This window comes from Solea solea, chromosome 16, assembly GCF_958295425.1.
Source record: "Solea solea chromosome 16, fSolSol10.1, whole genome shotgun sequence".
Taxonomy (NCBI): domain Eukaryota; kingdom Metazoa; phylum Chordata; class Actinopteri; order Pleuronectiformes; family Soleidae; genus Solea; species Solea solea.
In genome coordinates, this window is record NC_081149.1 from 12341066 (window position 1) to 12365571 (window position 24506).

The window sequence follows — 24506 nt, forward strand, 5'->3', positions numbered from 1 at the left end:
TACAAATATAGCATGACTTTATTATTTATGAAATCTTTTCAAAAACACTAGTCTTTGTAGGACACACCTAGTGATCCTCAAGCCAACAACATGAAGCATGAATGCTCAGCTACACTTTCAAATGAATGTTGCCTGTTGAATATTTGCTCCTCCCCTTTGTTTTTAGGGCAGAGGTTCCTATCAGAGAGAATGCTCTGATATTTAATAAGTCTACCAAAGTCTTTCACCATTCATTCTTTTACAAATATTGTTTGGAAACAAAGTAAAAAAAAAAGAAGAAAAAAAGTGTTAACATGAAAACCACATGATCATTTCATTAGAGAAAACTGCTCAACTGCACAAGTAGTTTGAGCCAAATGTGAGAGAGGCTGACACCTTGTGGCCAAAACTATGAGGTTTGTTTCTTTCTATAGAACTATAGAAATCAAAAGAAAGTTAACAGAAGGCACAAACACTGCCACTAAGACAATCTCACAGACATCAGCTTCTATGATATAAAGTGGATACAAATCGACATTTACAAAAACCTAAAAATCTTGTCTTTTCAACAACTTCAAGAAAAATCCAAAGACCACATCTTTACAGTAGGTAAAGGTATCTCTCAGTCATCTTTCAGGCCTCCAAAGACAGCTGTAGGGACACTCTTCTGTTCAAGCTGCACCTCTGTAAAGATCAAGAAGATAAGAGAATTATTTCTTGATAATAATAGATAAACATCTCTGTAACATGCTAGTAGTCCCAGTCGACTGGTCGATTTATGAGTCGATACGTTCTGGTTCGACTCAAATTCTGATTGGTCGACTTTTTGCCGTGTTAATTTCATACAATCTATGGTTAATTTGATTTCATGAGGATAGAACCAAGTGCTAATGGGGGTGTTTACAGAGCACCCCTGTTTCACAGGTAACAGCGTGTCTTCAGAGAACAGCCCCCTTGTTTTCAGTATTTTGGATTAGCCCAACCCACAAGAGACAGATAGATTAAAGTACGTCTGGTGTTTTTATTTAATTTTAAGCTTTTCATTTTAGGCTACAATCAGTCCTCCTCTAACATCCATGTCAAAGACATCGGTAGTGTTGTAGCATTTTACAAAAATAGATGGAGGGAAAAAAATCAAACGCAGTTTGTCAGCAACAGTTTGCATTTCATAGCTGGACTACAAACATGGTATATCATATAAAAACGGGAAGCTAACTTGTCTGCGTTATGTTGCTCCATCCGTTTTGAGTATATGAACATATTAAAATTGGCATATTTCAATGTTTTAGTCTAATAGACGTTGATTTGTTTTATAACTGCAGGTGCAGGGCTTCAGTTGACCAAGAATTTCTTTGGTTGATTACAGCCCTACATGCTAGGCATGTTCCGTCACTCACCTTCCGGTCCTTGGTCTTTGTTGTCGTCCTCGTCATCGTCATCATCATCATCAATGTCGATCTCATCAGGATTGGCTTGTTTGGAAAGCTGGGCCAACTCACTGCGAGAAGTGTCACTCCTACACAAGCACATAGGGATAATATGGCCAATGTGATCAATTTACTTTGGAAAAAGGCATTCAATTTTGTAAAATGTACAATTTTCCACAGATACAAACCTAACAAACAGAATCTTCTCTTTGGGCTTGGGTTTGTCCTTTTCAGCTTCTGCAGCAAGCTGTTGAGCTTTCTGCTCCAACATCTTCATGTCATCAATTCCCATCTGGCCAGGAGCAAGATCTGACACTGGAAAAAAGTTTGTCAATCAATTTTTGTGAATGTTTAGTGTGCACTGTTAGGATTTGAGGCAAATATATAGCACATGTGGCAACCCCACATACTATTTAGTCCACAAACTACAATCATGTGCAAGGACACTCACCTGTGCCTGTGGCGCTTGATGTGGCCTTCATCATCTGAGAGGTCATAAAGTTGACCTGGGTATTATATGTGGCCTGGACACTGCGTTTGATCCTCAGCATTTCTCTAATGGTGTCCTCATTTCCGTGGCGGATTTCAAATTCTTTCCAGGCTTGCCAGAAATTAGCTGTCACCTAAAAGGTCAAAGAGGAATTATGAAATATCTGAACATCATCAATGGTACATCTGACTGAGAAGGTAATTGATGGAGGTGTCTCACCCTTGGGTCACAGATCTGGGAGCAGTAGGAGTAGATTGCTCTGGCCCGATCAATCTCACCCAGTTTACTCTCCATGTCAGCAAATCGAAGGCACATGTCCCTCGCATGCTCATCCGGAAGGACCTGGTTAAAACGGAATTACAATTCATATTTTATTAATTTCAGTGCTGACTAGTATGTTTAAATTTTCGATAAAACAATCATTAAAGAAAATTAGAATATTGTTTACAGTTTAGCACAAAGATCAATATTTTTATACCTCAATAGATTTCTGGTAAATTGCTCTGGTATAGGTGACACCATAAATTTCAGCCGCTCTCTTGATGTAGATATTAAACATGTGATGTCTCTCCACTGTTTCTACTGCCTGTGTCGCTCTTTCATATACAGCCATGGCATGCCTTGCCAATCCATACTCCTCCTCCAATTTGGCATACAACAGGTAAATAGCTAAAAAGAAAAGCATAGTAGAATAACATATTTGTGGTTAAGAAATACAAAAGTTGTAGATCTCATTTTAACAATACTACTTACTCTTGGCAAACTTGGCAGGACAGCCATCCAGGGCTTGTTCGAATAAATCCCTTGCTCTCTCCAACTTCTTACCCCCATAACGATCAATGAACTTGGTGAGGTAAGTGTTCCAGATGTCATACACATTAGGCCACCTGAAGAGAGCGATGCCTCGCTCATATGCCTAAAATGGTTATCAGAAACATCAAAGAATTGTTAAAATCAGAGCTACACAAACACACTGAAAATGAAGTTTGTTCATTTGTGTGGTAGTATTACCTTAAAGCTTTCCTCAAAGTAGTTGTGCTCCTCAAGAAACATGGCATAATTAATGATGATCTGTGGTGTTGCAATGCGAAGGTCAATAATGCGGTCATAAACTGCTTTTGTAGACTGATGAGAAAAAGAAGAATAGAAAATTAAAAGCAAATATCAACATCAAGCAGAGATGAAGATTTTAGGACCAATATAAAATATATGGTTTTAATATGAACCTCCTACAGTTCAGTGGTTCATGATACTGAAAGTGCACTAGCATATACAGTAGCGATCATACCTGGAATGTGCCAAGACTCTCCTCCAAGTCAGCCAGCATAGACCAGACCTTCAATGACTTGTACACCCTGTTTTGGACTGGCTCAGACGCATCAAAGTACTCTGCTTTCTTAGATGGAATGGCTGTAGCTTTCTATTTTCAAGTCAGTCAGGAAAAAAATTCTTATTACAGCATTTATACACAGATTTATGAAGTGATTAATACATTTACAAATGTGTCAAAATTTTACTCAAAATTAAAACAACAACTGAGGACCCCCTTGAAATTAAGATCTCAAGGGGTTTATCCTCCCAAACATTTTTAAACAACACTTATTGTGTATGAATATGTAGTGTGATGGTCAACTCTAGCAGATACCAGATATTCCGTATGAAAATATGCTCTAAAAACACATGGAGGAAAACAATGGTCAATGTTGTAGTTTCTCGGTCCTGCCACTAGATGCTACTACATAATAAGAGTGCTGCTACTTAATGATTGTATGTATGCGTTTGTGTATAGAAGAGTATACACGCGAGTACACGTGTGTGAACTACATGTATTCATTGATTTAATTATTTGTTTTTATACACACCTCCAGTATGCACTTGGTGTTAATCACTATTTCACCAAGCCCTAATAATTTCTGCAGAAACAGGTCTCACCCTTAAAATGCGCAGTGCTTGTTCATAGTTCTCGTGGCGAAGCTCGGTTTCTCCATATTCACACCACACTGCAGCAAGGTCATCCACCTGCTTGTAGTTCACCTTGGTGGCCTTCTCGAAGATTGTCCTGGCCTAAGTGACAGTCAGGTAAATATAAGTCATCAAGAATAACATCTGATCTCGAGAGCAAATTGTTTGATTGTTTAAATATCGCGGTGGAAGGTCTTACTTACATCATCCAACTGCTCATTTTCTTCGTAGAATTTGGCAAAGGAAACCCAGAGAGAGTGAGGCTTCCCTGTGGCCTTCATTGGATCCACAGTCTGCACTGCTTCAGTGTAAGTGTTGATAATCTGCAAAGTAAAGATGGTGTCATTGGGAACTTACTACAAAGAAACAAGGCTGCATTGTTAATTGAACAAAAACACTATCTGCTGTCACACCACATTTCTAAAAGAAAGATTTTGAGACATCAACTCAAAAGAACTACACCTACTCTGCATGAGATTAGCAAAAAACAGCAGGTGAATCTGAGAGACAAAGCCAAAGGTTTGCACCAAGGACAATTAAAAAGTGTATTTTTTTTTTTAACCCATAGTGTTCACACGGAAGGGATCTGTGCCCCAGGTGCACCCTTGGTAAATTGCCGTGGAAATGATACACAACTCCTTATATGGACATCCTGGAGATGGGTGTTTATAGGTCACATCCTCAGGCTTTACAAAATGCATTTTTCGTCTTATGTGTTGTTGAGTCATGGTTCGTTTTATAACACTTTAAAAAAAACGGGAGTAGCAATAATTCTGCAAACGTCACAAAATAGACCAATTTTATTAAAAAATTCCTAAACAAAATGAGCCAAGCGAACTTTGAATTGTAACATAATTCCAAAGTTCACAAATTTAATGTGATTTTTTTTTTTTTTTTAAAGTGTTGTGATGTGTTTATATAATTGGTGAAATTGAAAAACAAATTACTTTATCAGATTTCCTATAGGTTGTGCTGAAAAAAAGATGTATTTAACAGAACTGATTTACTTCATTTACAACTGGATGGTCTCTGTTCTTACAGCATGCAGAAAAAAGAACAACTCTCACCTGCCGTGGATTACCCTCATACAGTTTTACCCTCTTGTGCCACTCATGTACATTATGGGGGTTCTGCCTCAGTAGTACACTGTTCAAGAGGAGGGGTCGCCGAGCTATCAGCTGCTCAAAGCGGGCCAGTCTGAGCTCCAGGTCTATATCTTCTAGAATGGGCAGTAAAAAAGAGCACAGCAGACATGAAAAATGAAAGCCATGGCACCTGGTGGATGTATTAATATTAATAAATCTAACACAAACCATCTTCATCCTGCCCAATCTCAGCAGTGGTCTCCATCTTGGCAGCAATCATGCTCTCCTCAAATTGGGCATAGCTATCAAACACTTGTGTGAAATCCCTTACTGTGACCACTGTAAGAATGGCTTCCTCATACACATCACGGGCCTGACAAAATAAAGTCGCGATCAGTGATTGAAACAGCACACAGGAAATAAATGTAAATGAAGCTTAACTTAAAGTGCTTTATGAAATGAATAAAGTTGAAAACCATGCAGATCAAACACACTTTCTCAAAGTGACCACTCCTGATGTAATAGTCGGCTAAAGAGCACCAAAGTTTTCCAAGTTGGTCTGTAAAGCGAGTGAGGCCTCCTCGGATGATGGCTCCTACATTCAAGGAGGTCACCTTATCAGGGTTCTGGGAGATCAGGTCACATAGTTCATGCCACAGCTGCCCAAGACCAAGAACAAAAATGTTGGGGAAAAAAAGATTAATTAACTTTCCAGTTCAACGTTTACCTAAAAAAGAATTAAAAAAATTACATTACATTACATTACATGTCATTTAGCAGACGCTTTTATCCAAAGCGACTTACAATGGAATCAAGTACAATTAGCCAGGGGTGGAATCGAACTTGCGACCATGATGTCTTTGGTACACAAGGTAGGGTACACAAGGTAGGGTCTTAACCACTGAGCCACTCCACCCCAGTGGAGTGGCTCAGTGGTTAAGACCAGGCAAAAATCAGGCACATAAGGAGAATAATATCTTACTTGATAGTTGGACTTGCCCTCTTTGGACACAAAGTTTTCATCATTGACAACAGCTGCTAGTCGGACAGCTGCTTCATCCAAACGGCCAACAGATCGTAAGTAGTCAATGTATTCCTCTGCATTCTCTGGAGAAAGCTGTGTGGTACCAAGAGCAGACAGCACATTTTCAACATAATTTCTTCCACAAACAAATATTTAGAATTCTAACAACTATAGAGCTAGACATTTAGACAGATAGTGAGATATACTATGATGCTGGGACTTTTCAGTTGATTGTTTTATTCATATTTATTAATATTCTTTAGACTAAAACAACAAAAATCCAGAGGTTCTTTATTCTTTGGAAAATATCAAAATTCCTTCTTCAAGCTCTCAGTAGAATGTTCAAATACAATAACAATGTCATCTGAAATCTCCTCACATATCTGAAAGTGAACTGGCATGTGGAAAATGTTTGTGTACAACTCTACATGCTCTCACCTTGAGATACCTGCGATACACCCGGATGGCAGTTTCGGGTAGGGGCAGGTTACGGACAAAGCGGAGATAAAGAGGCCAGATGCGTGGATGCTGTGTAACAGGAAGAGCTCTAAGTGCACGGTCAAATGTCCGCCGACTTCGTGTCATCTTGCACTGAGACACAAGGAACTGGCAGTAATCGAGCCATATTCTAGGCATCTAAATAAAACAAAGACAAATGATTAGGTTCAAGTACAAAGTCAAGAGATCATAGAATAATGTTAGAAACAGATAGAAATTTTTATAGTTAGTGTTACCTTATGCATGAACACCAATGCCCTTTCATGGCAATTATTGACCTCTTCAAAGCCTGGATCAGAGATGCATTTCCCTTTGACTTGTTTCCGTCTCTCTCTCAGATAACTGTACCACAGCTTGTAACTGACAACATGATCACAATGGTTATAACTAGGTTGCATCATTTTTGCACACAATCTTAAACCTGATATGTCAACGAATCTGCAATAACAATGTTCACATTTTAGGTTGTGGCCAATTTTGACAAATGTTTCATTAAAATTACCAAAACACTAATGTGGCTGAAAAAGAAATCTAGCTACCTGCTGTGCTGTACATTGTCATTATAGTGAGTGACTAACCTGCCAGGCAGTTCTCTCAGAGCCCGTTCATATATTATGTTCAGGGTGGATTTGGCTCCATTCTGTTTGAATTCAATGTATCGCATCCAGCACTTGACTGAGTATGGGTTCCGAATGATCTCCTCTTCATAGGGTAGATCATCTTCTTCCTAACAGAAATCATACCAAAAAAAATTAAAAATAGGGCTTAACAATACAAAGAAAACATCTACTTTTTCTGAGAGGTATTGCACTTGTAATTAGACTTGATTATTTTAAGTGAAGCTTCTATATGTCTGTTATTGATCAGTGGTGAGTGTGTTGTATATATGTATGTATTGTTGTTTCCATACATTTGATATTCATTTTCAGGCATTCATCCCCTTTCCTCAAGAGGCTTTGGCTTTTGCCAGTCTGCCATTATAAATAAGAAATTGTTCTTAATGACTTGCCTGGTTAAATAAAGTTTGAAAAAAAATCCTCTTCATAAATCTATTTGTAATTGACATAAATAAACTAATACGTGATGGAACTTTACGACATGCCATCCTACCAAAAATATATATAACATATATAAATAATGGTGAAAACTTTGAGTTATTTATCATAACTGATGCCATTTAGGTTCAGGTGCATAGCGACTGTCTTAACGTGCAGCCTTTGAGATTTGAACCGTGTGCTAATGCTAAGGTTAGCGAGTCAACGTAACGTTCCCGCAACTTTCCAAGATTCCGATACCTGCCGATAAAAATGTTTCAATCATCTCTAAAATGTAGACGACAGCTCTCACTACAAATCACATTGAGATTATATGTACCATAACAACGTTAACCGATTAACGAAAGTTAGCTGGCCAATACTCGTTCTTAGCAAACGCGTGTATCTGCTGCTGCTAATAACAATACCTAAGTGAGGAGAAGGAGAAGTCGGAACGGTGGAAAACTTACAAACATAACATCGCCTTTTCCGTTTAATGGAGGCATTCTTCGTCTATAGTGGATAAAAAAATAACGAGCGGGCTATTCCAGACAGTAGCAAAACTTGAGCTTTAGCTAACACTCTAGCTATGCCAGCGCTGTATCCACAATACTGCGCATTCGTCAACCGGATGTTGTCAACATCCGTCACAGCGCCGCGGTCTTCTTCCTCTTCGGTGTTTTATGGCAGCTGGCATCCATGTACTTGCATTACTGCCACCCTCAGGTTCTCTTTCTTCTTACGTTATGGCCATTCACAGTCTGATGTGAGAAAATCTTCCTCCTTCCCTGTGTATTTTCTACACTCTCCAAGATGCTCCTCACATTTTCCCCATATTCTCCTCACACTCGTCATCATTACCTGGCTTTCCTGTAAACATTGCTTGCAAGATATGAGTATGTGCTCTACAGTTTCCCTCTCCTGACAATATCCAATATTGGATGCTTTTCCTATAGTGTGCTGTAACTTGATCTTTCCTTTAATTTCCCCTGTTTCTTGATGAATTTAATTTGCTTTGTATTGAATATAAATGTTGTGCTTTTGTTTCCATATCCCACCTTTGTTGCCACAGATGATTTCTCCCACACTATGCTTGTCCCTTCTGATTTAGCTAATTTAATGTACTGGAACCCACATGAAGACACTTTTGCACCCTTTCTTCCCAGTTCTTTCAAATGTTGTACTTGTACGTACTTACTTGTATTACTTAAATAATACGCTAGTAAGTATTGTTTATTATCGCTCCTGTTCCGTTCCTGCCATTACCAATGCAGTTCAACTCGAACTGTCAAAAAACTGTTTGACTGCAAACATATTGAGGTGATCTGATGTTCTCTTACTGCATCTAAATATTGTTAGTCATTTACTAAGTCTGTGTTTAGACTGTGCATATAAGCACACAGACCCAAAGGTGCATCCTTCAGATCTCAATGGCGAAGTTACATGACTCCTATCTGCTGCTGTGATTCTGTCTGTCTCTCCACTTCATGAGTAAACTTCCGACTGATGCTTCAGCTGAGACTTGAAATAACCAGCATAATGTCTCACGCATATGGTACCTCTCATCTTGAACTCAACATATCAATTTTTGGATCCTAGCAGCACATTGTGTGAAACTGAGTGCACCTGTCTCACTGCTATCAATTTCTGGTTCTTAACTTCAAGAGGAGTGGAGACAAGGGGAAGGGAAAAAAGGAGGGAGAGAGTGAGCGAGAGAGAGATAGCGAGAGAGAGAGAGTGAGAGAGAGAGAGAGAGAGAGAGTGCACTAAAGAAAGTACAGGTTGCCATGCTGTGACAGTAATAACATCAACAACAAGGCAATCAGAGATGGCAGACTTCCCCCCATTCACGGAACAAGCCCCTGTCGGCCTATATGTATAACAGACTCTGTGGTGCAACGGTAGAGTGTCTGAGTCCAGATCAGAAGGTTATGTGTTTGAATCCGTCAGGGTCTAAAGAAGCCTAAAGAAGTCTAAAGTCTTTGTTGCTCATATTGCACGCAAGTGCAGAAGCACACACAGACAGACAGAGCCACCAAAAACAATGCTTCACTCCCAAAGTAATTATGCAAACAGAAAACAAAAATTACCCCTCGCAGGAGTATAGTCAGAAAATTTAAGGTGCCAGCCTCCCAACTGGCAATGCCGGATCCCGTGCTGGGAAGGGGCCAATCCAGCCCAGGCCGAGACCACACGGTGACACCCCGGCCATCCCTTGACCAAAATGATTAAGTCCCACCCCACTCCACAGAGGTGCAGGCACCCTAGGAGCTCAGACTATTAAAGAACTTGCTGGTTGCTATCCAATAGTTTCACAGACAGTTTGTTTATGTTATATTTCATAATCACGTCACAATAAAACTTAATTCCTCCCATTTCATAAAAGAAGCCACAGCAATGCAGAATGCATAATGTGTCTTTGTGTTGAATAAAACATTTCAGCATTAATCAGCTAAAGTTATCAAGGCTTGCAGACTGGAAGAAAATGGTGCAAACCAACAATACCATCATCGACTTGTAGGGCAAGGAGATGAGGCACCAGGCAGCACCACAAGGAAGAGGTCCTTGCTATAACTGGAAGGTAATTAGGCACTAAAAATGTACCTCAATCACTGACTGAAGTTCCGACAGCAGATCGCAATAACCTCCCTTCATCCAGACATGGTACTCTGGTCGGCCAGCACAGAACGATCATCATCATGGTGGAACAGACCACCCCATTGGACAGCTGGGATGGTGCAATTGAGTGGAAAATGGAGAAGTGTTAAGAACTCATGCTCACAAGCAGGGTGCATATTTAATACTTCATATTCTAATATGAATGAATGTTCAACCAAATCAAATGCTTTGTAAAAGTTTGCACATTGCAAAACAAAATCATTTCAGGTCAATTGACAGCTGGTATAACTGCCCCAGGCCCATAAAGGTCAAGTGTATTAATCACTAGCTTGCACCAGTTTTCAATGTATTATTATTATTATTTTTATTAAAACTGAATAGATCAGCTTAGAACAATGAATGTGTATTGCAGAAAACATTTACATGCTGGTATAATTAAACACAGGTACACAGATAATTGTGTGTGAGTAAAGGGAATGGTAGATATACTATGGACATATTTGGTTTAATTCATGTTTACAGTTATAAGGTTAAATGTGATGTGTATAGTCTGTTAATTTTTTTGAAACAGTTGTTTGTGTAGGATTAAGTATGTCTTTATTTTTGAACCACTGCCAGCAGTGTCTTGAAATGAGTTGCATAGCTTGTCAAGGACACTGAGTTTCGATGACAGCAACAATATCTTCAGAATAAAATGCAGCCTGAGGATAAAGATTTTTGAAATCCAAGTAGGACTTAATATAGGTCTTATCTCAGCCTAGATGACAGACACATTTTGAGGCCTTTTAAGGCAAGGTGTCACACTCGCTGAACTTTATGGACTCGGCCTTACATTCAATTTTATTAGAGGATCACAAGATGTGCCAGTGTCCTGCAACCATATACCAGTGGTACTTGCGTGCTTCTCCAAAACCAAGTTCCATTCCTAGCTAGGGACATGTCTAATTTTCATGGGTAAATACAGACAAGCTCTTGCATCTCAAGAAACTCAGAATCTAAATGTGTATGAGTTAATTAATTATTAGAGCAGAAATTCAAACCTCTCGATAAAACATGTTGGATGGTATTGCTAATATTACTGTTACTGCATGAGTGATATAAGTTGGATGTTATTTCACTTACATTGGTTATATTAATTTCAGCATTCAAAATGTGGACAAGCTGGCACACTGATACTCAATGCCAATGACATTTAAGTGTTGGAGAGCTCAAAAAATTAATAGATTAAATAGTTTAAAAAAAATATATATATATGTTAAATGAAATGAAATGTTAATATGTAGTCATAAAATTGGAATCTCTTCTATTAGCCTGTTCGTTCTTATAAAACTGTTAATACAATTCTTAAAATAAAATTCAAGCTCGCTGGAGTATTTTCACAAAATATTTTTTTTTTTTTTCAATTCTATTTTGAGGGTTCTGCAATATTATATCTTGGACAGAAAAAAGCATTCTAAACCAGCAATGTCACAAGATGGATATGACGATGACCGGGATGCTTGACCAAATCTAGAGGCAGACTCCTGCTGACAAGGCAGCTTATGCCTCTATAAATGCAGGAGACTCAGGCTCCTCTGAGAACTGACAGGCATCCCACACAGGTTTGTGCTTTGTGTATGTTCCTTCTAATCTAATGAGCTTTTATTCGATAAAACAGTAATGGATTATATGTTTTGAATGTCATGTAATCAATTTAATATCAATTATCAAAATGATGCTTTCAAAGACGTTGAAATGTGTATGCTTAATATATAACTGAGTATTATTGGCATGTAATAGTGAATAGTCTTGTTGAATCATTAAGGGTTGTAAACATGTAAGCAGAGTGACTGTTGTTTCTAGTTGTAGGCACTAGACAGAGGAAAAATATGACATGTATGACACAGATGGTCAGTTGTCTGACCATCAAAAGAGAAACATTTTGTCCATGTGCGGGACAAAATTATTTAAATTGCAATTCAATCTGCAACATAAAAGTGAACAAAAAAGGAACACAACAGTACACAGAAAATGAAAAAACTTGTATTTCTGAAAAGCCTATAATGGTCAAAAAACCCAAATATCTTATTATCAACAACTGACACAAAGACAAATCTTAATCTCTCTTTAAAGGCATTCCCGGACAACATCATAACTGTGCCACACATTTTGGGATAAGCTTCGGTATGTTTGCATTAAAAAGAACGTCCATGGTAGAATGAAAAATACTATCATAAACATTTAACACTACTGTGTCATTGACTAACCCACAGGCTCAACTAAAGTGCCACCATGGCTGACGCAGAGTTGGACGAGTATGGCCCGGCATCCATCTACCTCCGGAAGTCACAAAAGGAGAGAATTGAGGCTCAAAACACTCCATTTGATGCCAAAAGTGCCTTCTTTGTGACTGATCCTGCTGAGATGTATATCAAGGGCAAACTTGTGAAGAAGGAGGGTGGCAAGGCCACAGTGGAAACAGAGGGTGGAAAGGTTGGTGTGACCCGTCTATCTGTCTATCCATCTATCCTTGTGTGTGTGTGTGAGTTTCATTTGAAACTCTGAACTTAAATTTCCTTTTCAGACTGTCACTGTGAAAGAGGATGAAATCGACCCCAGGAACCCTCCAAAGTTTGACAAGATTGAAGACATGGCCATGATGACCCACCTCAATGAGCCTTGCGTGTTGTATAACCTCAAAGAGCGTTATGCATCATGGATGATCTACGTAAGTGTGGCTCAAAGTGACTATATCCACTTTATTCCTATCCCTCATGATACCCTGCATGAACTCCTAGTGCATACTGCCACTGAAGCAGAACTGGCGTTTCCAAATAATAATAAACTCAAAGAATTCAATTAATTTTTTTGTGTTACTTAAACACTGGGCTTCACGGTGTGTAGTGGTTAGCACTCTCGCCTTGCAGCGAGAAGACCCGGGTTCGAGCCCCGGTTGGAACAAGGGCCTTTCTGCATGGAGTTTGCATGTTCTCCCTGTGTGTGCGTGGGTTCTCTCCGGGTTCTCCGGCTTCCTCCCACAGTCCAAAAACATGCAATGTGGGGATTAGGTAAATTGGACACTCTAAATTGACCATAGGAGTGAGTGTGAGAGTGAATGGTTGTTCGTCTCTATCTGTGTGTGGCCCTGTGATGGACTGGCGAACTGTCCAGGGTGTACCCCGCCTATCGCCCGATGTAGCTGAGATTGGCACAGCACCCCCCGCCACCCTCTGGCAGAGGATAAAGCGGTAGATGATGACTGACTGACTTAAACACTGTTAGATTAGATTTATTGTGTATTGTGGGATAGCGCCTCTGGAAACAAGGTGAATAAATAAACAAAAACTAATGGTTACTTGGTGGTTTCTTTTCACCACAGCTACTTCCACCAATTGAGTTAAAACTGAAATTACATGGATGTCGAATGTAGTAATAGTGAGTTTTGGACATTGCTCTCTTTTCCAGACCTACTCTGGCCTGTTCTGTGTCGTCGTGAACCCCTACAAGTGGCTTCCAGTGTACGATGCTAGGGTTGTTGTTGCATACAGAGGCAAGAAGAGGATTGAGGCACCACCCCACATCTTCTCCATCTCCGACAATGCCTATCAGTTCATGCTCACTGGTAATTTATGTTATTTTTGGAGGAGACATGAATTCATCTTACCATGACACACTAAATGAGACAAAGCAGATATGACATGAAGTATAAACGCTAATGATATTGTTCATTTCAGATCGTGAGAACCAGTCTGTCCTTATCACGTGAGTAATACTAAAATAGCAGAATAAGGAAAATTTACAAATAGTAATACAATCATGTGTACATTTGTACAATCAACACAATGCATTCCTCTCTTCTCCAGTGGAGAATCTGGTGCAGGAAAGACTGTCAACACCAAGCGTGTCATCCAGTACTTTGCTATAATTGCAATGACTTCCAGTAAGAAGGAAGCAGACCCTGGCAAAATGAAGGTATGGTTGCTTTGACTAAGAAGTAATGTCCTTCAACCTACTGTGCTATTATGCTAAATAATGTATATATAAATGCTTGAGAAATATATACATGTATCTTATTTTTATGAATACATTGTTTTAGGGTTCACTGGAGGATCAAATCGTTGCAGCCAACCCTTTGCTTGAGGCCTATGGTAATGCCAAAACTATCAGGAATGACAACTCCTCTCGTTTTGTGAGTAGAATTAAACTAAATTAATTTGGCCTTCTTGAGCTGAAAATCAAGAATCATAGTAACACATGACTAAATGTTCAGGGTAAATTCATCAGAATTCACTTTGGCACCACTGGCAAGCTGGCCTCTGCAGATATTGAAACTTGTAAGTAATTATATACATTTTGTTTTGTCACTTATGTGTGAATTTAAACTGTTAAATACCAGTAGTTGCATGATGTTATACATGCAATGGTATTCAACAGATCTGCTGGAGAAGTCACGTGTCACCTTCCAGCTGTCTGCTGAGAGGAGTTACCATATCTTCTATCAGCTGATGACTGGCCACAAGCCTGAGTTGTTGGGTATGATAAAACATGAAAATTGCTGTACATTTATTTATGTAATTGTTATTAGCATAACAATTACTCTTTCATGTATTTCTTCATGTAAAAAGACACTACAAACACCATCATGAGAAAATCTCATGAATTTTCTATGTGTTTTCTAGAGGCACTTCTGATCACCACCAACCCCTATGACTATCCAATGATCAGTCAGGGTGAAATCACTGTCAAGAGTATCGATGACGTGGAGGAGTTCATTGCAACAGATGTAAAAATTCACATTTTATTAATATCTGGATTGTAATCTTGATAAGAAATTAATTAATAAAATTAATGAATCAATTTTTTTGCAATGCAGACTGCCATTGACATTTTGGGATTCACTGGAGAGGAAAAGCTGGGCATCTACAAGCTGACTGGTGCTGTGCTGCATCATGGAAGCATGAAATTCAAGCAGAAGCAGCGTGAGGAGCAGGCTGAACCTGATGGCAATGAGGGTAAACTTCATAGTATTTCTCTTCAAACATATCTGCAATAAATGATACACATTATTCAAAACATGAGCATTCACTGATTTTAAGATTTGTCTTTCCATCAGTGGCTGACAAAATTGCTTACCTCCTGGGCCTGAACTCAGCTGATATGCTGAAAGCTCTGTGTTACCCAAGAGTCAAGGTCGGAAATGAGATGGTGACCAAAGGTCAGACCGTCCCACAGGTACAAAGACAGAGGGAATCTCAGATGTCAATTAATCAATGACAAAACAATAATAAACTGGTTCCTAAAATGTTGCTCTATTTTCAGGTGAATAATTCTACCATGGCTCTGTGCAAGTCTATTTATGAGAAAATGTTCTTGTGGATGGTCATCCGTATCAATGAGATGCTGGACACAAAGAAGGCAAGACAACACTTCATCGGAGTGTTGGATATCGCCGGATTCGAGATCTTTGATGTGAGTAATATGCATTATTTCAGCTGTTCAACATTTCACAATTTTGCATTGAAACTGATCAACTTCCCATGATAACAGTACAACAGCTTGGAGCAACTCTGCATCAACTTTACCAATGAGAAACTGCAACAGTTTTTCAACCACCACATGTTTGTCCTGGAGCAAGAGGAGTACAAGAAGGAAGGCATTGAGTGGGAGTTTATTGACTTCGGTATGGACTTGGCTGCCTGCATTGAGCTGATTGAGAAGGTAAGTTGCAACCTCGCCCGTTATTTCTTTTGTAAAGTGCAAATGGTTGCTTCTACAGGTTCGTTTTCATGTTACATGAAATGTTGATTTTCCTCAGCCAATGGGCATCTTCTCCATCCTTGAAGAGGAGTGCATGTTCCCCAAGGCCTCTGACACAACTTTCAAGAACAAGCTGCATGATCAGCATCTTGGCAAGACCAAGGCCTTTGAAAAGCCAAAGCCTGGAAAGGGCAAGGCTGAGGCTCACTTCTCCCTGGTTCACTATGCTGGTACAGTGGACTACAACATCACTGGCTGGCTGGACAAGAACAAGGACCCCCTGAACGATTCAGTGGTTCAGCTCTACCAGAAGTCTTCAAACAAACTGCTGGCTCTCCTGTATGCTGCCCATGCTGGAACTGAGGGTAAGAAACTAGTTTGACAAAAGCACAGTGTTTGTACTGCACTATAATGAATGCATTATAGTTCACTTTTTCATTTATTTAACCTTTTTCAGTTTTGGAAGAAATTAAATTTTACAAACATTTTCAGAGGCTGCTGGCAAGAAGGCTGGCAAGAAGAAGGGTGGTTCTTTCCAGACTGTGTCTGCTCTTTTCAGAGTATGTTTTTATATCTTTGGATTACAATCAAAATTATCATAATGAAACAATGCTGACAGACTGTCTTTTGTCACTGATCCACAGGAGAACTTGGGCAAGCTGATGACCAACTTGAGGAGCACTCATCCTCACTTTGTGCGTTGCCTGATTCCCAATGAAACAAAGACCCCAGGTAAGAAGGTCATAGTCTTACATTTTGATATTTTGTGCAAATGAACATGTTAATTTATTAACTTCCAACTCCCAGGTCTTATGGAGAACGCCTTGGTCATCCACCAGCTGAGGTGTAATGGTGTGCTGGAAGGCATCAGAATTTGCAGAAAGGGCTTCCCCAGCAGAATCCTCTATGGTGACTTCAAGCAGAGGTAACACTACTTTTGATTACAAAAACGTCAAGTCAAGGTATCATGATGATGGAACACAAGAAGACATGCAACAACAAAATCATCACTTTCTCCTGTAGATACAAAGTTCTGAATGCCAGTGTCATCCCTGAGGGACAGTTCATTGATAACAAGAAAGCTTCAGAGAAGCTGCTGGGCTCCATTGATGTGGACCACACTCAGTACAAGTTTGGGCACACAAAGGTACAAGTCTATAAACAATATTCATGGTTGTGCTGGTGTATGTACATTATGTGTAGTAGTATCAATATTTACTGATGAATGTTTCCTTTATTCGGCAACAAGGTGTTCTTTAAAGCTGGTCTGCTGGGTACCCTGGAGGAGATGAGAGATGAGAAACTGGCTACGCTGGTGACCATGACTCAGGCCCTCTGCAGAGGGTATGTCATGAGAAAGGAGTTTGTTAAGATGATGGAGAGGAGGTAAGATTACAGCACGATATACACCAGTATTCTGTCTATTTTAAGTGTTCATTCATTAAATGTGTACCAGGTTCTAAAAAAAACTGACATTATGTTATAATTTGATGTACTTTGTAGAGAATCTATCTTCTCCATCCAGTACAACATTCGTTCATTCATGAATGTGAAAAACTGGCCATGGTTGAAACTGTACTTCAAGATCAAGCCTCTTCTGAAGAGTGCTGAGACTGAGAAGGAGCTGCAACAGATGAAAGACAACTATGACAAGATGCAAACAGACCTGGCTACGGCTCTGGCCAAAAAGAAGGAACTGGAGGAGAAAATGGTTTCCCTCCTGCAGGAAAAGAATGACCTGCAACTGCAAGTGGCATCTGTAAGTGACATCTAGTATTTACCTAATAGTTGCATCCATATTGTGTATGTGTATTTACAAAAATCTGTTTCATACCATACTCAACAAAACAGCACACATATCCTATTTTATATTCAAAATATCCTATAGGAAGTTGATAATCTCTCTGATGCTGAAGAAAGGTGTGAAGGGCTCATTAAGAGCAAGATCCAGCAGGAGGCCAAACTCAAAGAGACAACTGAGAGACTGGAGGATGAAGAAGAAATGAATGCAGAACTCACTGCAAAGAAGAGGAAGCTGGAGGATGAGTGCTCTGAGCTGAAGAAGGACATTGATGACTTGGAGCTCACCTTGGCTAAAGTGGAGAAGGAGAAACATGCCACAGAAAACAAGGTTTGGTATTTGAACGGTCTTTTACATTATAGTCATACAGAAACATACAGACATTATGACGTTATGCCTTGTGTTCTTTTTATTTATTGAACTTTGTGGGAAATATTTAACTTTCCAAACCATTTTAGGTGAAAAATCTGACAGAGGAAATGGCATCTCAAGATGAGTCCCTTGCCAAGTTGAGCAAAGAGAAGAAAGCCCTCCAAGAGGCCCACCAGCAAACTCTGGATGATCTCCAGGCAGAGGAAGACAAAGTCAACACTCTGACCAAGGCCAAGACAAAGCTGGAACAACAAGTGGATGATGTGAGTAAAGTGTTGCTTGCAAAATGTAGTTTTCTCTGCAGAGACGTTTACAATTCTAAGTATTGATGTACTAGGTTTTAAAAACCTACAACCAAGCTGTCATCTCTTAGCTTGAAGGATCTCTGGAGCAAGAGAAGAAGCTCCGCATGGACCTTGAGAGATCCAAGAGGAAGCTGGAGGGAGATCTGAAACTGGCTCAGGAATCCGTTATGGATCTGGAGAATGACAAGCAGCAGTCTGATGAGAAAATCAAAAAGTATGTTTTGAATTGTATTCAGTTGTTACTCAAAAGTGACACCCCAAGAACAGTGTGAAACATGGCAATGAAAGCTGTCCTTATCTATTTTAAAGGAAAACGTTGACATAAGACAGCTCCTCACAAACAATTTAACAAAAATCTTCAGTCAGGACCAAAAACAATAACACATTTTTTTTGTTCTGTCAAATACAAATGTCATTAAGACATTGCCAGAATTGAAAGAAGCCTGACTATTTTCTTCATTGCTCTTACAGGAAGGACTTTGAAATCAGCCAGCTCCTCAGCAAGATTGAGGATGAACAGTCCCTTGGTGCACAGCTTCAGAAGAAGATCAAAGAACTCCAGGTAACAACATTTATTTAGTAAACCCTTACCAAAACTTTACAATTCTGTTATGAAGACTTCATTATACCACCGTCATCAAATATAGGCTCGTATTGAGGAGCTGGAGGAGGAAATTGAGGCTGAAAGGGCTGCTAGAGCAAAGGTTGAGAAGCAGAGAGCTGACCTCTCCAGGGAGCTGGAGGAGATCAGTGAGAGGCTTGAAGAAGCTGGAGGAGCAACAGCTGCTCAGATTGAGATGAACAAGAAGCGAGAGGCTGAGTTCCAGAAGCTGCGTCGTGACCTTGAAGAAGCAACCCTGCAGCATGAATCCACTGCAGCAGCTCTTCGTAAGAAACAGGCCGACAGTGTTGCTGAGTTGGGAGAGCAGATCGACAACCTCCAGCGTGTCAAGCAGAAGCTGGAGAAGGAGAAGAGTGAGTACAAGATGGAGATCGATGACCTCACCAGCAACATGGAGGCTGTTGCCAAAGCTAAGGTGAATCTTTCAGATTTATGCAACCATTTCTTTTTTTTTTTTTTTTCTACCAGTTCATTTAATTATACTAATTATAAAAACTATGGGCTTTAAATATATTTAGATAATTATGGCAGTTTGGTATAGATACGACCAAGGGTAGTGATATGACAAAACCAATGAAAATCAATAAATGTTTGTTCTACATATATTGTTAACAGGGCAATTTGGAGAAAGTGTGCAGGACTCTTGAGGACCAGCTGAGTGAGCTCAAAGCTAAAAATGATGAGAATGTTCGCCAGCTGAATGACATTAATGCACACAAAGCCAGACTGCAGACAGAGAATGGTAAGTCACTCTTATTATTATTATTATTGTTGTTATCTTTGTCATTATGAAAGTGACTTATGGTCATATTATTCCTAAGGTGAGTTTTCACGTCAGCTTGAGGAGAAGGAAGCTCTTGTTTCCCAGCTGACCAGGGGCAAGCAGGCCTTCACCCAGCAGATTGAGGAGCTCAAGAGGCACATTGAGGAGGAAATTAAGGTATTTCAATAACCATTCTCCCCATACAATACATAACAAATACGAAAATGATGAAACAAACATCTTGTGGAAGTTATCAAGAAATGGCTCTGCTGCTACTCCGAACAAGTTACATCAACATGTTTCAACACAATGTTCAACAGGCCAAGAATGCTCTGGCCCACGCTGTTCAGTCTGCCCGCCATGACTGCGATCTGCTCAGAGAGCAGTATGAGGAAGAGCAGGAGGCCAAAGCTGAGCTGCAGAGGGGAATGTCCAAGGCCAACAGTGAGGTGGCTCAGTGGAGATCCAAATATGAGACTGATGCTATCCAGCGCACTGAGGAACTGGAGGAGGCCAAGTAAGTTTCTACTTTCTCAGAGACTACATTTGTTATCCTTTTAATTGTGGACTTTGAACCATTCAAAAATGCTTCATCATGACAGGAAAAAGCTTGCCCAGCGTCTGCAGGATGCTGAGGAAGCAGTTGAAGCTGTTAACTCCAAGTGTGCCTCTCTGGAGAAGACCAAGCAGAGGCTGCAGGGTGAGGTTGAGGACCTCATGATTGATGTGGAGAGAGCTAATTCTCTGGCTGCCAACCTTGACAAGAAGCAGAGGAACTTTGATAAGGTGCACCCTCCACAGAGAGCATTGTGTCAGTGTTTATTCAAATAAATAAGTGAATGAATTAGAATGATATGTGTCCTATACTTACCTGCATTATTTTAGGTCCTTGCAGAATGGAAACAGAAGTATGAAGAAAGCCAGGCAGAATTGGAAGGAGCCCAGAAAGAGGCTCGCTCTCTCAGCACTGAGCTGTTCAAGATGAAGAACTCTTATGAGGAGGCTCTGGATCATCTGGAGACTATGAAGAGAGAGAACAAGAACTTACAGCGTATGTTAATCTCATTAATTAAAAATGCAACTTATTCTCTGATGAAAAAAATAATAACATTAACTAATTCCCTTGCAGTCCAGCTTCTCTAGATCCCTTTCAACTGATTTTTTGTTTTAATTATTCTATAGAGGAGATTTCAGACCTGACTGAACAGCTTGGCGAGACTGGAAAGAGCATCCATGAGCTGGAGAAAGCCAAGAAGACAGTGGAGACTGAGAAGTCTGAGATTCAGTCAGCACTGGAGGAGGCTGAGGTATCACAGTTTAAAACTAAAGACATTACAAATATATTTCCTTTGAGAAATGAATACTTTAAATCAACACAGGTATATGTCATTACTCATATCAAGCAATGTTAATTAATGTAATTGTATAAAATCACTTAAAGGGCACCCTGGAGCATGAGGAGGCCAAGATTCTCCGTGTTCAGCTTGAGCTCAACCAGGTCAAAGGTGAAGTTGACAGGAAGCTGGCAGAGAAGGATGAGGAGATGGAGCAGATCAAGAGGAACAGCCAGAGGGTGATTGACTCCATGCAGACCACTCTCGATGCTGAGGTCAGGAGCAGGAATGATGCCCTGAGAGTCAAGAAGAAGATGGAGGGAGACCTAAATGAAATGGAGATTCAGCTGAGTCATGCCAACAGGCAGGCATCTGAAGCCCAGAAACAACTGAGGAACGTCCAGGGACAGTTTAAGGTCAGCTTTTTGTGAAGGCTTGATTGCTTGAGTAAATAAAGGCAACTGAAAGGAAGTTAATTGATTATTTTTATTGTCATCATCAGGATGCCCAACTGCACCTTGACGACGCTCTTAGAGGACAGGAGGACATGAAGGAACAGGTTGCCATGGTGGAGCGCAGAAATGGTCTGATGCTGGCTGAGATTGAGGAACTGAGAGTAGCTCTTGAGCAGACAGAGAGAGGTCGCAAAGTGGCTGAGCAGGAGCTGGTTGATGCTAGTGAGCGTGTCGGCCTGCTGCACTCTCAGGTTAGTTGACACTCAGTAAAAAGAAAGTAGTTTAGGAAATCATTATATTTTATTAAACATGTTTTTTCTCAAACATCCAGAACACCAGTCTTATGAACACTAAGAAGAAGCTGGAGTCTGACCTGGTCCAGGTTCAGGGTGAAGTAGATGATACTGTTCAGGAAGCAAGGAATGCTGAGGAGAAGGCCAAAAAGGCTATCACTGATGTAAGTGTACATCTGGAGTAACAGCTGACTCTCATGTGCTTTTTTTCCCCAAAAGAAAATGGAATAACAGGACAAATATTGTTTCAGGCTGCCATGATGGCTGAGGAGTTGAAGAAGGAGCAGGACACAAGTTCTCACCTGGAGAGGATGAAGAAGAACTTAGAGGTTACAGTCAAGGACCTGCAGCATCGTCTGGATGAGGCTGAGAACCTCGCCATGAAGGGTGGCAAGAAGCAGCTCCAGAAACTCGAGTCCAGAGTATGAACTGCACACAAAATGCAAATAAACACTTTTGGAGGCACTTCACACTTTTCACTTTGTGAAATACAATCTACTTTTACCTTTTGTATATAGTACTGATGTATTCTTAATGATATTTATCAGGTGCGTGAGCTCGAGGCAGAAGTTGAAGGCGAGCAGCGACGTGGAGCTGATGCTGTTAAAGGAGTTCGCAAGTATGAGAGGAGGGTGAAGGAGCTGACATACCAGGTAATTCCCACCAAAACTACAATTTTATTCCTTTAAATTTATTTTCCTGATCATTTGTCGTATTATCCTTTACTTGTACAGACTGAGGAGGACAGGAAGAATGTGGCCAGACTTCAGGACCTTGTGGACAAGCTGCAACTCAAAGTGAAGGCTTACAAGAGACAGTCTGAAGAAGCTGTAAGTACACCTATGAAATGTTGTCACATCACAATTAACCTGTATTATGACAATTGTCCTTTCAACAAGTCAGTATAACCCCAATTCCTGTACAGGAGGAACAATCCAATACCCATCTCTCCAGACTGAGGAAGATCCAGCATGAGATGGAAGAGGCTCAGGAACGTGCTGACATTGCTGAGTCCCAGGTCAACAAGCTGAGAGTCAAGAGCCGTGAACATGGAAAGGTATTTCATGGGATCATATTTTTCCAACATTGGCATGAAACGTAGGTCTGTTATACGTAGTTTGATGTATCACAATATCGATTGTTAAGACATTAGAAGTCAGTAAAATACACATGTATAATTCCAGATTAAAAGTATTTAACTTACTGAGTAGCTTAATGCCTGACTTTGAATATATGTCTTTGCTAACTGATTCCCTCTCTTCTTTATAGTCTGATTCTGCTGAATAATGAGTCATCATCTTATTGAGGCCATTCATCGGAGTTCATAAAATATGAACTTGTGGTTGGGGGCTTTTTATTTCATCAATAAAAATAATAATTGTTTCCGATTTTGGTCTGTTTCTTTCTAATGATTGATATGTGAGACTGAAAATGAAGCTGAAGGGATGAAGTAGATCCTTGTATTATAGCACAATTCACTGACATATTATATAGTGTATTATACCATAATAGACCATGATACCTTATGCCATATTTTAACAACCACTTAAAAGTAGATTGGAATAATATGAATCACAGTCTGCTTAGTACTTGAAAAATACCCAGGCCTATTCTGCATCCATGCAACGCTTCCTTTGGAATGTCACAAGCCACAAATAGAGATAGGGTTCCAGGTCATGCAAATCTGTGCTTGATATCTCTTGGAAGAAATTGAAGCTCGACAAGGAATCTTGGAACAGAACACAGTTTTGACTCAAGTTTTTGATGACTCGCTCTTTTAGCCATGTGGTCGTTGCAATCATGAATACTTGGATTTTGCATAATTTATTTCTTTTGAAGGGAATAGTGATGAGTTCATGTCAAGAAGCAAAGGGAATCCCAATCCATATGGATACATGATGAACATATACAATTCTTAAGTCTAAATAATAGGCCTTCAGGTTGTCTAGCCTCAAATCTAAAAAAAAGAAAATTACAATTTGGAACAATGGAGTAATGTAATACATATATTAAGTTGACTATAAGTTAAGTTGACCAAGTTAACCACTTAGATTTACATTTCTAAGGAGGCTTTCTGTGGTCTGCCACGGTAAATAAAAAAAAGTCCCCAATGGACATAAACCCTCAAGATATATTGGAACACTGATTCATGCTTCTTTAACTGGTGTCACCTCCTATCAAATGTAGCAAGAGCAAATTGCCTTATGTGGAACTTATTTTTAACAACTTGCCAAATGAATTAAATGTTAACACCCACCCACAAACATCCAAGGCTGCAATTAAATAGAATAAATATTAAAACCAAATCAAATCTTTGAGATGTATAACACGGCAGATGGTCTGTCTTTTAGAGCATTATATAGTCATAAGTAAATATTCATATTCAACATCACAGCCACAAAATGAACGACACAGACATGACCAAAATGAGAGTCTACTGCTGAATGGACATACTTGATGACAAATGAACAGCCATATGCAGTGAACATTAATTAGTTGCATACAATCATCACCCTCAAAGTTCTCAAATTGACAGGATTTCTGCCACTAAAATGTAAATGTCATGAATCAAAGTTATGGGCTCATGTTTAATTATTTTTAAATAGCATCTTGAGACTCCCACCACCACTTTTTACTACTGATAGAAAACTAAAGCAATATGTTGTTAGGTTACATTACATGTCATTTAGGTTAACTGTTGTATACT

At 39.7% G+C, this 24506-nt stretch overlaps 2 protein-coding genes across 2 annotated transcripts; one reads left to right on the plus strand and one right to left on the minus strand.

Moving 5' to 3' along the window:
• xab2 (XPA binding protein 2) lies at positions 1–8128 on the minus strand. Its single transcript, XM_058653891.1, has 19 exons — positions 7970–8128; positions 7044–7192; positions 6702–6825; positions 6406–6603; positions 5926–6060; positions 5438–5602; positions 5172–5316; positions 4926–5077; positions 4062–4181; positions 3829–3960; positions 3185–3316; positions 2908–3021; positions 2650–2812; positions 2375–2565; positions 2116–2238; positions 1858–2029; positions 1595–1721; positions 1377–1495; positions 1–663 (listed from the first exon to the last, which is right to left on the minus strand). Exons 1-19 carry the CDS (start codon positions 8003–8005, stop codon positions 602–604), a joined length of 2559 nt encoding a protein of 852 aa, XP_058509874.1. The 5' UTR covers positions 8006–8128; the 3' UTR covers positions 1–601.
• Positions 8129–11695: 3567 nt separating this feature from the next.
• On the plus strand, positions 11696–23187 carry LOC131475642 (myosin heavy chain, fast skeletal muscle). The gene is made up of 41 exons (XM_058653892.1): positions 11696–11719; positions 12231–12281; positions 12371–12590; positions 12682–12825; positions 13563–13719; positions 13832–13859; positions 13961–14069; positions 14194–14286; positions 14368–14431; positions 14532–14630; positions 14777–14880; positions 14971–15109; positions 15211–15329; positions 15417–15566; positions 15645–15815; positions 15913–16219; positions 16347–16414; positions 16499–16586; positions 16662–16779; positions 16878–17001; positions 17104–17240; positions 17358–17613; positions 17743–17985; positions 18114–18290; positions 18401–18546; positions 18804–18894; positions 18980–19369; positions 19570–19696; positions 19776–19894; positions 20038–20234; positions 20320–20503; positions 20603–20768; positions 20900–21024; positions 21159–21467; positions 21554–21757; positions 21838–21963; positions 22051–22221; positions 22348–22452; positions 22534–22629; positions 22725–22856; positions 23069–23187. Exons 3-41 carry the CDS (start codon positions 12390–12392, stop codon positions 23084–23086), a joined length of 5802 nt encoding a protein of 1933 aa, XP_058509875.1. The 5' UTR covers positions 11696–11719; positions 12231–12281; positions 12371–12389; the 3' UTR covers positions 23087–23187.
• The last annotated feature ends 1319 nt before the right edge of the window (positions 23188–24506 follow it).

Excerpts from the sequence above, each read along its gene's own strand:
- xab2 (XM_058653891.1), bottom strand. The coding sequence starts at position 8,005 with ATGCCTCCATTAAACGGAAAAGGCGATGTTATGTTT. Across the intron at positions 2,239-2,374 it reads TTTACCAGAAATCTATTGAG|GTCCTTCCGGATGAGCATGC; the intron begins GTATAAAAATAT and ends CGTTTTAACCAG. Across the intron at positions 1,496-1,594 it reads GAGAAGATTCTGTTTGTTAG|GAGTGACACTTCTCGCAGTG; the intron begins GTTTGTATCTGT and ends GTGCTTGTGTAG.
- LOC131475642 (XM_058653892.1), top strand. The coding sequence starts at position 12,390 with ATGGCTGACGCAGAGTTGGACGAGTATGGCCCGGCATCCATCTACCTC. Across the intron at positions 21,758-21,837 it reads TCGGCCTGCTGCACTCTCAG|AACACCAGTCTTATGAACAC; the intron begins GTTAGTTGACAC and ends TCAAACATCCAG. Across the intron at positions 22,630-22,724 it reads AGAGACAGTCTGAAGAAGCT|GAGGAACAATCCAATACCCA; the intron begins GTAAGTACACCT and ends ATTCCTGTACAG.